The 16,344-nt window shown below is 44.6% G+C and overlaps 1 protein-coding gene across 1 annotated transcript in view; it reads left to right on the forward strand.

The window, feature by feature from the left end:
* Positions 1 to 16,344, forward strand: part of LOC137425674 (glutamate receptor 2-like) — a 501,515-nt gene that overhangs the window by 372,024 nt on the left and 113,147 nt on the right. Inside the window, exon 9 of the mRNA XM_068114326.2 lies at positions 6,992 to 7,102. Within this exon, the coding sequence (XP_067970427.1) occupies positions 6,992 to 7,102 (111 nt within the window). The remainder of the gene's footprint in view (positions 1 to 6,991; positions 7,103 to 16,344) is intronic.

Here is a 16,344-nt window from a genome sequence, read left to right on the forward strand (position 1 = left end):
CCTACCACCATCACCCACCACCACCCCCCACCACCATCACCCACCACCATCACCCACCACCATCACCCACCACCATCCCCCACCACCATCCCCCACCACCATCACCCACCACCATCACCCATCACCATCCCCCACCACCATCACCCACCACCATCCCCCACCACCATCACCCACCACCATCACCCGCCACCATCACCCATCACCATCCCCAACCACCATCCACCACCACCATCCCCCACCACCATCACCCACCACCACCCCCCACCACCATCACCCACCACCATCACCCCCACCATCCCCCACCACCATCCCCCACCACCATCTCCCACCACCATCACCCACCACCATCACCCATCACCATCCCCTACCACCATCACCCACAACCATCACCCACCACCATCCCCCCACCACCATCACCCACCACCATCTCCCACCACCATCACCTACCACCATCCCCCACCACCACCCCCCACCACCATCCCCCACCATCATCACCCACCACTATCCCACACCACCATCACCCACCACCATCACCCCCACCATCCCCCACCACCATCTCCCACCACCATCACCCACCACCATCACCCATCACCATCCACTACCACCATCTCCCACCACCATCACCTACCACCATCCCCCACCACCACCCCCCACCACCATCACCCACCACTATCCCACACCACCATTCCCCACAAACAATAGACACACTGCTCACCCATCCTCCACCCATCTACAACCCCTGTACAACTGCATATATGCAGAGTGTCGTGGGTTTCATTGTTTATTCTGTCCTGCTGCCTTGACCTGCTGTGATTCCTCACGCTCGTGAACTTTTGCGCACATCATCCATCCCACTGCCTTCATCTGCCGTGACTCCTCATGCCCGTGAACTTTTCCGCACATTATTCGATCATGGGCCCAAGTGTACGAGTGCAGATGTGTCCTCTCCCAAAAGGCAGAAAAAGTCATGGGCCTGAGCCAGAAAGTGGAGCTGATTGACCGACTATCAAGAGGTGAGAGTGCGGCCTCTGTGTGCAGGCACGAATAGACTGTGTGCTACATAAAGAAAACGAGAATGCGATTTGGGAAAGTGTCAGGGCGAGTGCAGTACCCAGCTCCAAAGTGGTTACCGCAGGTCAAGGACATTCACATCGAAGCAATGGAGAAGGCATTAAATGTGTGGATAGAGGACAATGCCTAGAGGAAGATTAATTTAAGTTGGACTTCTGATTCGTGAAAAGGCAAAGTGAATGTATGATCATCAGGCTGGCAAGGGTGTTGCTGCAAAGATGAGTGATGCGGATACAAATGATGCGGATACGAGTGATGTGGATACAAGTGATGCGGATACAAGTGATGTGGATACAAGTGATGCGGATACAAGTGATGTGGATACAAGTGATGTGGATACAAGTGATGCGGATACAAGTGATGCGGGTACGAGTGATGTGAATACAAGTGTCCCCAGTCCCTTCCAAGCCAGCAGGGGATGGTTTGAGTGCTTCAAGTAGTGGTATGGTCTCCACAATGTAAATCTCACAGAAGAGCATGCCTCAGTGGACCATGAGGCAGCTCATAGTTTCCCTGCTCAATTTGCGCAGCTCATCGAGAAGAAGGGATATGTACCAGAGCATATCTTCAACGCAGATGAGACTGGCCTGTTCCCGAAGAAAATGCCTACGTGGAATTTCATCTTGAAGCGAGAAAGGACAGCATCACACTTCAAGTCTGCAAAGGACCAGGTGTCTCTTCTCCTCTGCGCCAACGCCAAAGGGGACTGCATGATGCTGAACCGTTTTCTAAACACGCATGCTCTCAAAGGCAAAAACCAGCAAGCTCTACCCATATTTTGGAGGGCCAACAGAAAGGCGTGGGTAACAGCTGCCATCTTTATGGATTGGTTCTACAACTGTTTCGTTCCTGAAGTTGAGAGGTACCTAGCAGAAAAGAACCTCTCCTTCAAGGCTCTCCTGCTAGTGGAGAACCTTGAAGCTCCTGGTTACCCAGAGGAAGCTCCTGGCTACCCCGCTCCTGGCTACCCCGAGGTGCAGAAGGTGGCTCATGCCAATGTCGAGGTCGTCTTCCTGCCACCCAATACCACCTGCCTGATCCAACTACTCGACCCAGGTGTCAGTCCAATGTTTCAAATGTATTACACCCGCCGCACCTTCCGTCACATCTTGGATGCTATTGATCTCACTCCTGAACTTAGCGTCAGGAAATATTGTAAGGACTGTATCAGTGCAATCAAGGCCTGCCTGGACGAAGTTAAAGCCTCCACCATCAACGCTTGCTGACACAATCTATGGCCATAGGTAGTCAATGACTTCAGAGGCTTTCCTGACACCACAGAAGAGATTCAGACAATTGCTGGGTTGGCACAGCAGGTGGAATGGGAAGGCTTTGATGACATGCAGCTTGGAGGAGCTCATCCCCTCACATGGTGACGAGCTGATTGAGGAGGAAAGGGAGGCCATCATTAAGGCTTCCGAGGAGGAGGATAAGGTGGCAAGGCCAAACCTGACCTTCAAGTTCCTGGCTGAGATGCTGCAGTATATGAGGTCAGTCATTGACAGGTTGCCAGATGCCGACCCAGTGATGGAGCAGTACATCAGATTCAAGAGGGGGTTGGATGCTGTCTCGCTACCATACAAAGAGCTGCACAGACACCTGCAGCACTGGGCGAAACAGCTCACAATCACACATTTTTATTCGCCCGACCCCTCCGCCTCAACACTTTCAGCGCCCTCACCTGCATCCCCTTCGGTGCACGACTCATCAGTGACCTCACCTGCATCCTCTTCAACACTTTCATCTACATTCCTTTCGGTGCACCACTCATCAGCACCCTCACCTGCATCCTCTTCAGAGGAGTTCATTGAGTTTACTTGATTCTAAATCATCATCGTCATCAAAAGTCACTTTGTACTGTATGGACCATATCTTCAATAAAAATTGGTAATAGTATCTGGTGTTGTTGTTGTTGTTGTTCTTTTATTTGTAAGCATTTTAAATGAAACTGTAATGATGTGCAATGGTTTGTAAAATTTAAACATTTTCTGTTATGAATCATGAACTGCCGGCAACCTATCCCCATTTTTCCCATTGAAACAATGCTCCGACATTCGCAGATTCGACATTCTCAACATTTTTCAGGAACGCATTCCCCGCGAATGTCGGAATTCTACAGTATACAATTTTTTAAAATACATTTTTAGCCGCGTCGCAAGACGCTGGTCATAGAGTGCCCTCTGCTGTTGTTGCTGTTGTTGTTGTTGTTCTTCTTGTTCTTCTTGTTCTTCTTGTTCTTGCAGAGAAGACAAAACCTCAAAGCTCCACCCATTCTGGGAACCATAGCTCCACCCATTGTGGGAGAGGCTTCATATAAACAAATATCCACCATTTTATTAACTCGCATAGCTTTGAGGCCGTTTTGTAGGCCCATGGTGTCTTCCTCTCTCACACAGTTTTATTTCAAATCAAATTCGATATATCATTTCATTTTTCACAGTCGCTAACATAGTTTTAGACTCGGTTGAAATAAAACGGGAAGAAAATCCGATGAAAGTTGCCCTTTATAGACCGAAATGAATTCTCAAAGGCCTGTAACTTCAAGTCCATTGAGATATATATTTTTAAAATCGCGGCATGGTCAGTCATACACCGCCCGAAATAACAGACGGGAAAATGCCGAGATATATTAAAAATTCGTCCATTTGATGACAATCGTCACGATGAAATATTTAATTTATACGTCGTCACAATAATGTGGAGAGAGGAGCGTAGCTTCGTTCACGTGTCGCTACACACGAGAAATTGCCGAGATATATTTTTTTACAATCACGGCATGGTCAGTCATACACCGCCCGAAATAACAGATGGGAAAATGCCGAGATATATTAAAAATTCGTCCATTTGATGACAATCGTCACAATGAAATATTTAATTTATACGTCGTCACAATAATGTGGAGAGAGGAGCATAGCTTCGTTCACGTGTCGCTACACACGAGAAATTGCCGAGATATATATTTTTTAAATCGCGGCATGGTCAGTCATACACCGCCTGAAATAACAGACGGGAAAATGCCGAGATATATTTAAAATTCGTCGCCACACACGGGAAATTGCCGAGATATATTTTCACTTTGCACAAAAATAACATCAAGTAATCGAATCAATAGGAATGTCCTGTGCCTATAACATTGACGTTATAGGCACAGCTGCATCTAGGCATTGTGTAACATCGACGCGGCTTTGTTTTAATTAAAACTTTTTGTACTTGTTTTTTCATGACCTGACCGACTTAACTCCGAACTTCACCTTTCGAAGCTCATATTTTGGACTAGCACCCCTGAATTAGGCTAAAAATCACGTACAGTATTGTTTTGACTGCCATTTTGTTTTTTATGATTTGACCTAATTAACCTCAACATTCGGCATTGCATCCACGATTTTCGGATTCGGCATGCTCAAATTAGCTTAGAAAGGCAGGTTACCAACTTTTACTAAAACATGCCCCCAGGACTCTTAAAATGAGCGTTTTTCTGGAATTTGTTCCTGACTATATGGTACACAAGTCTGGTGTTGACTTCCCGGTTAAGGTGGCTGGATTCAGGAATCAAGGTTCTGAATTCAAGCCCTTGCCATGCCGTTGAATTAACACTGGGTGGGGTTGACTCATCCTTCCGAGGTCGGTGAAATGAGTACCAGCTTACTGGGAATGAATGAGCGATTCGAGTATCCCGAGATTCGAGAGTGGAGACCCGTCCAGGATTGTTCCCAATAGACAAGAAACTGCTTTGGTAACCTTATGCATCATCACGATGCAAAAAGGAGTGGTTTTCATCATACAGAGTATCATTTTCTTGTATATGAAGTCGAGGCTCGTGGAAGAGCACTTTCCTCTCCTACCACTTATACCCATTCGCTTAGACACCTGCTTGCTTGTGTCTGGCTGTTTCCTTGTTACCTCGTTGTGAATACGTTACCATTCTCTCATCTATCACCTGGTTCTTCCATGCTATGTATGAAATGAGGGGCAGGCACCCAAAGGTGGTCAAGTGAATGAGAGCAGGTTTTTAGCAATTTATAAGTTTCTGCGGATACTCTATTTGTGCAAGCACTTCCTAATTACATTGTTGAAGCATTACCCCCGCCTGAGGGGAGGGTATTGCATTTGAGTCCGTTTGTTTGTCTATTTGTTACTTGGCAAAAAAACAAACAAACAAAAAATTGCAAGTATGTTTCTCACTCCGGTTTGTGTGTTTGTTTGTCTGTCCGCTCACTTATACTTGCCTACAGGTCACACACAATTTTAAACCGATCTTCACGAAACTTTACAAAATGGTAGAGTTCGTGGTCCGACAAAATCCTATATATTTTGGGGTCAAAAGGTCAACATAGGCCAAAGGTCAACCACTTTTTTTTTTAATTTCTAAAATCCTCAATTTTCATCCAATTGAGTTGAAATTTGAATAGGATATACATATCGGCAAACTGAATTCAACCACCAACTATTCTTGAGATCGGCTTAGGCCAAAAGGTCAACATAGGCCAAAGGTCAACAACCATTTCAAATTTCTAAAATCCTCAATTTTCATCCAATTGACTTGAAATTTGAATAGGATATACATATCGGCAAACTGAATTCAACCACCAACGATTTTTGAGATCAGCATAGGCCAAAAGGTCAACATCGGTCAAAGGTCAACAACAATTTCGGATTTCAAAAATCCTCAATTTTCATCCGATTGACTTGGAAGTTGAATGGGATTTTCATATCAGCGAACTGAATTCAACCACAAACTATTTTTGAGATCAACTTAGGCTAAAAGGTCAACATAGGCCAAAGATCCACCACTTTTTTTTCCTAATTTCTAAAATCCTCAATTTTCATCCGATTGACTTGATATTTGAATAGGATTTTCATATCAGCCAACTGAATTCAACCACCAACTATTGTTGAGATCAGCATCGGCCAAAAGGTCAACAAAGGCGAAAGGTGAACAACAATTTCAAATTTCTATAATCCTCAATTTTCATCCCATTCACTTGAAATTTGAATGGGATTTACAAATCAGCTAACTAAATTCAACCATCAACTATTTTTTAGATCAGCATAGGCCAAAAGGTCAACATAGGCCAAAGGTCAACAACCATTTCAAATTTCTAAAATTCTCAATTTTCATCCGATTGACTTGCAATTTGAATAGGATTTTTATATCAGCGAACTGAATTCAACCACCAACTTTTTTTGAGACCAACATTGGTCATAAGGTCAACATAGGCCATAGGTCAACCACTTTTTTGAAATTCCTAAAATCCTCAATTTTCATCCGATTGACTTGAAATCTAAATAGAATTTGCATATCAGCTTACTGAAACCAACCACCAACTATTATTGAGGTCAACATAGGCCAAAAGGTCAACATAGGCCAAATTTCTAATATTGTCAATTTTCATCACATTAACTTAAACTTTGAAGACGATTTGCATATCAGGTCACTGATTTCAACCACTAATTATTTTTGACGTCAAAAGGATGCTCTACTGAATGCCATTCTACTTTGTTCTGTTTTGCCAAGTGTCGCTCTTTGAGTGATTTTTCATCTGTCTGTTTGTTTGTCTGTTTGTCCGCAAAGAATAAATATGATGTTTCTCTGCAACCGTTGGTCCGATTGACAGGAAATTTTCACCCTAGGTGCAACTCCACCTGCATAATTTTTAATGATAATTATGACGTCGTCGGTCACGTGGTTCGGCCGCCATATTTGTTTCAACACAACAGCCTTAAAAACCACTGAAATACATCCTGGCGGGGGTTTGCAATCTCCAATTGCTCTTTTTCTTGGTTTAATTGTTTTTAAGTGAGTTAAAGTACTCATTAGACGTACTTTAACCTGCAGCACCACCACGGGGCCACATCTCTGGATCTCTTTCATTATGAAATAACTCCAATTTCTCATTCAAGTGTTTCTGTGTGATTGCAGATTGGACATTGGACGGAGAAGGATAATCTGACAATTACCAGCGAGGATCTACGCGGAGGAAACGACAGCGGTATTGTGCACAATAAAACCGTCAGGGTCATCACCATCCTGGTGAGGGCCTTGTGAAACGGGACCGTCTACAACGCATTACCTGTTACCTTCTCCTTGCTCACAAATCTTTGCCTCGTCTCGCTTACCTTGTGCACTGTGTGTCCATTTGTGATGACATTTCTGTCTCCTGTGTCTCCAAACGCCATGATATATGTGATTGAACTCTACTTTCCATGTTAGTTATACACGTACGAGTTTGGTATACGTATAAATCGCTTGCTGTGGATCTGCTTTCAACTGGTGCACCTATCCAGTACATTGTGCACCTTTTATGGGTTATTCTTTATCCTCTGTCATTTTGAACTCTTCGAAAGAATTGATCCTTATTGAATGTACCCGATTATTGTTGCCTTTTTTCTTTTGCTGTGGATATGAGAATAAAAGGTTTGCCTGAGAAAACAGACGTGCAAAGCTATCATTGCTCTGTGTGGCCATATTGTGGGGAAAACGTAAACCGAACAAGACACCTTTCGCAAGAGAACGTCACAGTACCTGTTCGGTCAGTGTACCTTTAAAAAAAATGAATTTGGCGTGATTGAGCCGGTGTAAGCGATGCATGGTCGCTATTCAAATGTGTAAACATGGCGCAGTGAGAGTCTGTTTGAGTGTGCCACTCCATTAACAATCAAAACCGATGCAGCACTGTTTATATCCCATGGAAAGTGCATATATATATATATATATATATATATATATATATATATATATATATATATATATATATATATATATATATATATATTCGGAAGGAATTAAATAAGTAGTGGACGTAGCTTCAAGACGGTCAATCTTTTATTTTCGACAAGCTTTCGACCAACAGATCTTCTTCTTAGTCTTCCTCAAGTTCAACGAAAGTGTCGAAATTGTCTTCGTCGAAAGATTGTTTTTTGTTGAAATCGAGGAAGACTGAAGAAGAAGACCTGTTTGGTCAAAAGCTTGTCGAAAATAAAAGATCACTCATCTTGAAACTACCACCTCTACTTATTTAATTTGGTCCGATTATTTATTTAATGCAAATGAGGAACCCTGCTCGCATTGTGAAGTTTCTGCTATTTCTCACAGTTTTATATATATATAAAGCTCGCAGTGTTAGTGTGAGAAATCTCTGAGGATATCCAGGAGACTCAATAGCTCAGTGGGCTGTCACCGCGTAAGTGATGAGGTTCCTGGGTTCAAGTCCCGGGTTGAGTCAGAATTTTTTCACACTAGCTCCATGCAGGAATTTACTTCCTGTTTCTTAAATTGTACATATATATTGTTTTGAAAGCCAGTTTATCATGAATTCTGTTTTCGTATTGAGTTAGTTTACCCAAATTTTGAGGGGTTATTTTTTGGGGGGGGGGGGGGGTGGAAGAACTGTTTTAAACGATATTTTTCTCCTTACAGTTGAGTAAAGTGCTACTCAATCTAGAAGATGGAGCGGCATCTAAATAAGGAACAAATAATTAATATTTTGAAGTTGTGGTGGAAACTGTAAAGAATTAGAGAGAAGTTTCTTCAGCGTTCAAAAATAAGTTTCCAAGTGTCATTTTTCCATCAAGCCAAGCAATACACAATCTTGATAAGAACTTTGATGTTGCAGGAAACATCACAGATGCTCCAACGAGTGGTCGCCCTCGAACAACTACAACGGGTGAAAACAAGCAAGTTGTTGCAAACCTATGATTGAACAAGCCTCAAAAGTCTTTTAGGGGAGCTTCAGCCAAATTGAACATTTCTACAAGCCAGTCTCATATTTTGAGGCAACTGAAGATAAATCCTTGGAAACCACAACTGTTACAAGCTTTGAATGAAGATGATCCTGATGAACGAATCATGCAACAGCAGATCCAGAATTCATAAATCGTATTGTGTGGAATGATGAGGAAACTTTCAAAACAAATGGGAGAGTAAACAGGTATACACCTTGTCCATTGGTCTGATGTCAATCCACATTTTGTTACTGAGTGATAACTCAATGTTCTGGGAGTTACAGTTTGGAGTGGAATCTATGCAGATGGTGCAACCAGGTCCTACTTTTCAAAGGGACCATGCCAGCAGACACTTATCGAAGCATGTTACAGGACACCGTCTCGCCACAACTGGAGCAACTCCCATGATTTGGCAACTTGACGTAGCAACAGGATTGGACACCTCCACCCATTTGGCAACGAGTCTGGGAATTTCTCAACTAAATTTTTTACAGAAGGGATTTGTCGTCGTGGGACTATCGAGTGGCCACTCAGATCATGTGATGTCTTAGCGTGTGATTTTTCTGTGTGTGGAGTTATGAAAGACAATGTTTACGTGACACATCCCACAACTGTAGAGTCCTTGGGAAAAAAATCCATTCAGCTTTAATTTGATGTTTTTCCACAACAAACCTGAACTTTGTGGAGCTGTGTCATAATGTTATCAAAAGATGTTGGAAATGTAGAGAAAATAAAGGTGGTCACTTCGAGCAATTTCTGTAAAGTTGTGAAGTTAAGATTTAAATAGTTTAGTGAAGATTAAACTGTTTAAGTATACAATCTACATATGTTTGCAAAATGTAAAATTATAGATTGTTAATGTAATGTTGTTTTTTTATGTTATTTTGTTACTTAAGACAACAAGATTATTCTTGGGAAACTAACTTTTGAAACACCGTAGGTATCGTTTTTCAGAAAAGGTACATTCAACCAAAGAAGTAACTAGATCTACCCTGATAATCTAGTAATAAACAATTATCTCTGATTCCTTAGTATCTCTCCCGGGTTACTCCCTCCTCCGGTATGATAGACCTGAGCCTCGTCCTGCAGGTGGGCTTGCTATCTTTATCAAAAACTCTCTTCTTCACTCGCCCTGCACTGCACTCTCTCCACCTCACTCACAGGAATACCTCTGGCTACGGCTTCCCCTTCGCTCCCACCTCTTGTTCATATGTGTGTTGTACTGTCCACCAAATAGTGATGACTCCATCTACATCTCGCTGTCTGATAATATGGACCAACTTCTATCTACTCATCCCAACTCTCTCTTCCTCATATGTGGTGATTTCAATTGTCACCATGCCAGTTGGCTGGGTGTGGGTACCTCTCTCACCAGCCATGGCTCCTCAGCAAAGGACTTCTGTGACTCACTGGGACTGACACAATCTGTCAATTTCCCGACCCGGATCTCAGTCAACGGAGCATCTTCTCTTCTAGACTTGGTTATGACTAACTTCCCTGAAAATGTCTGCTGCTCTTCTTCTGCTCCAATCGGATCATCTGATCATGTGCTTGTTAAAGTGGACATCTCTCTGACCATTCTCAGGGAGCCTGCTCAGCGTCGACGAGTCTGGCATTTCACTCAGGCCAACTGGCACGGTCTTCAAGCAGCCATCAATCATCTGGACTGGTCTCCCATCTCTACCACCTCTGACATCAACTCATCCTTGGAATTCTTCCAAAGTAAATTGCTCTCTCTCATGCACAGATTTATCCCATCTCGTCTTCAGTTGTCATACCCTTCCTCCCGTCCATGGTACACGGAATCTTGTGGTGAGGCTGTTGCCCAGAAACAACTTGCCTTCGTCTCCTGGAAAGCAAATCCAACGGAAGGAAATCTCATTTCCTTTCACAAAGCCCGAAACAAGTGTGTGTCCACCCTCAGGAGAGCCAGGAAACAATATCTCTCCGTTCTCAAGACCGAACTCTCTTATCTGTCTCCCTCTTCCAAATCCTGGTGGCGTCTGGTCAAATCTGTTTCTGGTGTTTGTTCCCCCTCCATCCCCTCCCTTACCTCAAACGGCTACACAGCTGACTCCGCACGTGAAAAAGCTGAATGCCTCAACTCTGTGTTTGCCTCTAAATCTTGTGTCCCAAACCCATCCCTCTCTGTACCCACCATACCCAGTCGTACCCAGCTGCTCCTGGACTCCGTGTCCTTTCCTCCTGACAAGGTAGAGAAGTTTCTGTCAACCCTCGACTCTGATTCTGCAACTGGACCTGCAGGCATCAGCCCACGGGTCCTAAAATCCTGTTCTTCCGCTCTTTCACTCCCTCTCTCTGTTCTCTTCACCCTCTCTTTTGCTCAAGGTCAACTGCCATCTGCTTGGAAATCAGCCAACATCACCGCTTTGCACAAAAAAGGTGCAAAAACAGATCCTAGCAACTACAGACCAATCAGCCTTCTCCCAATTATCAGCAAAGTCATGGAATCCATCATTGCTTTGGATATGAAATCTTTCCTCTTCTCCAATGGCTTGATCTCTGATCATCAATTTGGTTTCAGACCAGGTCACTCTACTCTGGACATGCTGCTTCTGCTGTCTCAACAATGGATGGAGGTCCTCAATGCCAAACAGGAAATTAGAGCTGTCTCCCTCGACATATCACGTGCCTTCGACACGGTCTGGCACCCCGCTCTGCTCACCAAACTCTCCTCCTTTGGTATCCATGGAAATCTCCACGCATGGCTGGCGGACTTCCTCTCTAGTCGTAGTCAACGTGTGGCCCTGAATGATTTCTCTCATCTCCTCTTCCTGTTCAGGCTGGAGTTCCCCAAGGCAGTGTTCTGGGCCCTGTGCTTTTTCTGGTCTTCATCAATGATCTCTCTGACTCTCTTGAAAATCCTCTCTATCTCTTTGCTGATGACTCCACTCTCTGCCGCTCCATTCCTCATCCCTCAGATCGGAGACTGCAGCCTCCTCACTCTCTGCAGACCTGGACAAAATCACAGACTGGGCAAACAAGTGGAACATGTCTTTCAATCCTGACAAATCTCACACTCTTACGATGTCTCTCCGAAAAGACCGACTGGACAACCCTCCCATCTACTTTCTGAATAATCCTCTCCAAGAAGTACTGTCACTCAAGCTTTTGGGTCTCACTATCTGCCATGATCTTTCCTGGGAAAACCACATTTCCAAGCTGGCCTCCAAAGCCAGTCGCCGACTGGGCATCCTCCGTCGTGCGAAGTCCTTCCTTGGCACACCTGAGCTCCTCACCACATACAAGGCTTTCATCCACAGCTCAATGGAGTACTGCTCTCCCCTCTGGGCTGGTTCTCCTGCCTCACACCTAGCTCGTCTTCACGCTGTTGAAACCAAAGCGTTCAGAATCATTGGAATCTCCCACGATGACGCTATCTCCGAGGGCCTTTCACTTAATCACCGCAGGCAGGTTGGTGGTCTTTCCGTCTTCTACCAACTCCTCTCCGGCCTTGCTCCCCCAGCTCTCTCTGGGCTCTGTCCCCCAAATATTCCTGCAGGTCGCACAACATCTGCCTGCAACCCTCTTATGGTTAAACTGCCAAAATCAAGACTCTCTGCTCACCTTCACTCCTTCATTCCAACTTTTCTCCCGCCTCTGGAACAAACTCCCTCACTCTCTTCAATCCCACTCCTCCCTCCAGGTCTTTAAAACAGCTGTTCACCACCATCTCTTATCTTCCCCAATCCAAAACCTTGAACTTTTCTACCCCTGCTAATTTCACCCCAAATCCACTTTTTTTAGGTGACTTTTGACTTCTTTCCTGGAAGTCCTTGGTGTCCTTGCGTTTTATACCTATCCTGCCTCCCCCCAGGCCCTCTCCCTCCTACACATCTCCCGATGTCCCTGCTCTCAAATGTTGTGTTTGTGTGCTTCCTCCCCTTCTCTCCCCATCTTGTCGACCGCTCACCTTTTTATATACTTTGTTTGTTTGATTTGTTTGTTTGATAAATGTTAGCTCTTTCACGAGCCTCGACTCTGTATACAAAAAAAAAAAAAAAAAGTAAGAGCTGACTCAATCAGCGCCATTTCACCCACCACTGAACAAGCTTCCTCAGGTAAATAGACACCTAGCCTCGACACAGTGTGTGCTTTTATTCCCGAGGCCACCATTCATTTCCGGTCACGTGCCGGTGCGACAGGTCAATCGAGGAGAGTTTTTATTATTCACTCGTGATCTGGTATTGGATCAATGGGAGTGAGTGGTCATGTGTGCTAGGTCCTCTTTTTATGTTTCAGGGACGCAAATATGGCTGGGTTTACATCCGGGCTGGACATGGTGACCTGTGGGTTGCGTGATTGGTGGAGTTCCCTTGTGGGTGTTGTTCATGTGTGGGTATGGTGTTTGGGATCGAGTGTTGTTGTTTGTTGCTCATCTTGTTCAGTTTTTTGCACCATCCAGTTTTTTCCATTTGTATGAGAGTTGTGTATTGTGTGGGTATGTCCACGGTCTACCCAGTTAGAGCACCGCCTCAGCTCTTCATATGCCATGCTTCCAGTATCAATCTGCGTCGTTTGTTTGAACATGGTGTCCAGGACATAGGTACCATCAAAGTCACAATTGTGGCCAGATTGCAGGAAATGACGTGTTATGGCTGACTGTGTCACCTTTTGCAAGGCTGAAGAGACTGTGGACATATGCACACAATACACACCTCTAATACGAATGGTAAAAAAGGTATGGTGCAACCAGCTGGATAAGGTGAGCAAAAAACAACAAACAATACCAAACACTACACCAACGCATGCACAACACCCAATGGACACTCCACCAATCACGCAACCCACACGTCATCATGTCCGACCTGGAGGCAAACCCAACCTGTTTATCCCTGGAAACACAAAAACAGGAACGAACACATACACCCACTCACCCCAATCAATACACCACCAGATCACGAGTAAATAATAAAAAAAGAGCAGAGCGGACTATCGATGATCTGATTGGCATTTGTTGCCGAAGGTTCGGAAACATGTGACCTATGACACCAGCATGTGACCGGAAATGGATTGTCACCTTGGGAATAAAAGCGGACACGTGCCGTGGTCTATTGGCAAGAGAAAGCTCGTTGGAAATGGATGAAACATCACCTGAGAGCGGGTCTGCTCTTGCTTGTTTAGTACTAGATTAGCATGGTAGATCGAGTTACCTTTTGGTTGGATGCACCTTTTCCCTTTTAAAATGTATAACTATAATCCCAACCACCCCAATGTTACATCATATATACACGAGGGTGTGTTGAAAAGTAACGCCTCCTGTTCTTTTTCTCCAAAACAGGTAAATATATGCGAATGAAAGAAAGACAAATACTAACATCAATCTTTACTCTACCATGGTGCATATTTATTTATCAACATAATCACCACTGCGGTCTCCACAATTCTGTGAACGTTCAAGTAGTTTTGTGATGCCTCATGACAGAAATGTGCATCCTGCTGACTTAACCGGTGATTCACAGGGGTCTTGACATTATCGTCGAAAGAAAAATGTTCTCCGCAAAGGTGTTCCTTAAGTTTGGGGAAGAGATGAAAATCTGATGGAGCCAAGTCGGGGCTGGTGATCCTTTGTGGCGGAACTCCATTGACGGTCTCTTACTCTGTCATTTCCAGTTAGTCACCCCAACTCTCATCTCCAGTCAGTCACCCCAACTCTCATCTCCAGTCAGTCACCCCAACTTTCATCTCCAGTCAGTCATCCCAACTCTCATCTCCAGTCAGTCACCCCAACTCTCATCTCCAGTCAGTCACCCCAACTCTCATCTCCAGTCAGTCACCCCAACTCTCATCATCAGATCGTCATCCCAACTCTCATCTCCAGTCATTCATCCCAACTCTCATCTCCAGTCAGTCATCCCAACTCTCACCTCCAGTCATCTCATCTTCAGATCATCATCCCAACTCTCATCTCCAGTCATTCATCCCAACTCTCATATCCAGTCTTCTCATCTCCAGTCAGTCATCCCAACTCTCATCTCCAGTCAGTCATCCCAACTCTCATCTCCAGTCAGTCATCCCAACCCTCACCTCCAGTCATCTCATCTTCAGATCGTCATCCCAACTCTCATCTCCAGTCATTCATCCCAACTCTCACCTCCAGTCATCTCATCTTCAGATCGTCATCCCAACTCTCATCTCCAGTCATTCATCCCAACTCTCATCTCCAGTCAGTCATCCCAACTCTCACCTCCAGTCATCTCGTCTTCAGATCGTCATCCCAACTCTCATCTCCAGTCATTAATCCCAACTCTCATCTCTAGTCAGTCATCCCAACTCTCACCTCCAGTCATCTCATCTTCAGATCGTCATCCCAACTCTCATCTCCAGTCATTCATCCCAACTCTCATATCCAGTCTTCTCATCTCCAGTCAATCATCCCAACTCTCATCTCCAGTCCAGTCATTCATCCCAACTCTCATCTCAAATCATCTCAGCTCCAGTCAGTCATCCCAACTCTCATCTCCAGTCATCTCATCTTCAGTCAGTCACCCAAACTCTCATTTCCAGTCAGTCATCCCAACTCTCACCTCCAGTCATCTCAGCTTCAGATCGTCATCCCAACTCTCATCTCCAGTCATTCATCCCAACTCTCATCTCCAGTCAGTCATCCCAACTCTCACCTCCAGTCATCTCATCTTCAGATCGTCATCCCAACTCTCATCTCCAGTCTTCTCATCTCCAGTCATTCATCCCAAATCTCATCTCCAGTCAGTCATCCCAACTCTCACCTCCAGTCTTCTCATCTCCAGTCAGTCATCCCAACTCTCATCTCCAGTCTTCTCATCTCCAGTCATTCATCCCAACTCTCATCTCAAATCATCTCATCTCCAGTCAGTCATCCCAACTCTCACCTCCAGTCATCTCATCTCCAGTCAGTCATCCCAACTCTCATCTCAAATCATCTCATCTCCAGTCAGTCATCCCAACTCTCACCTCCAGTCATCTCATCTCCAGTCAGACATCCCAACTCTTATCTCCAGTGCTTCACAGTTCACAGCACTGATAATGTTGTGCTGTCCTCTGCCATCTTGACAAATGTAGTATTGAAACATCCATTGTCTGAATCACAAAACTTCACAGCCAGTGGCGAGAATAACAAATGTGCGAACTGTGCTATCTTTCATTCTACCTTTACCTCTTTTGGAGGCATTACCTACCTAAATGAATAGGAGGCATTACTTTTCAACACGCCCTCGTTTATAGGTATCAGACTCGACTCGGTGGAGTCATGGTTAAGTCATCCACTCTGAGTCTTGAACATTGGCGGTTCTAAACCCCGACTGAGTCACACCAAAGACTTTAAGAAATGGTATGTGCTGCTTCCTTTGTTATCGCTCAGCATTTAAAAGGACAATGCACGGCCAAACAACGCAAGGAAGGCAATGGTTAACCACCACCCAGTATAACCCTTGCCAACAATGCTTTGGCAGCAATGCTCTGTGATATATATATATATACACATGCACACAGCGTTGTCCAGAGCAAAGTAAGCTATTAGGGGTATCTTTGTCAGTTGCTATGTTTACTATT

This window comes from Myxine glutinosa, chromosome 4 (assembly GCF_964187855.1).
Source record: "Myxine glutinosa chromosome 4, kmMyxGlut1.1, whole genome shotgun sequence".
Classification (NCBI taxonomy): domain Eukaryota; kingdom Metazoa; phylum Chordata; class Myxini; order Myxiniformes; family Myxinidae; genus Myxine; species Myxine glutinosa.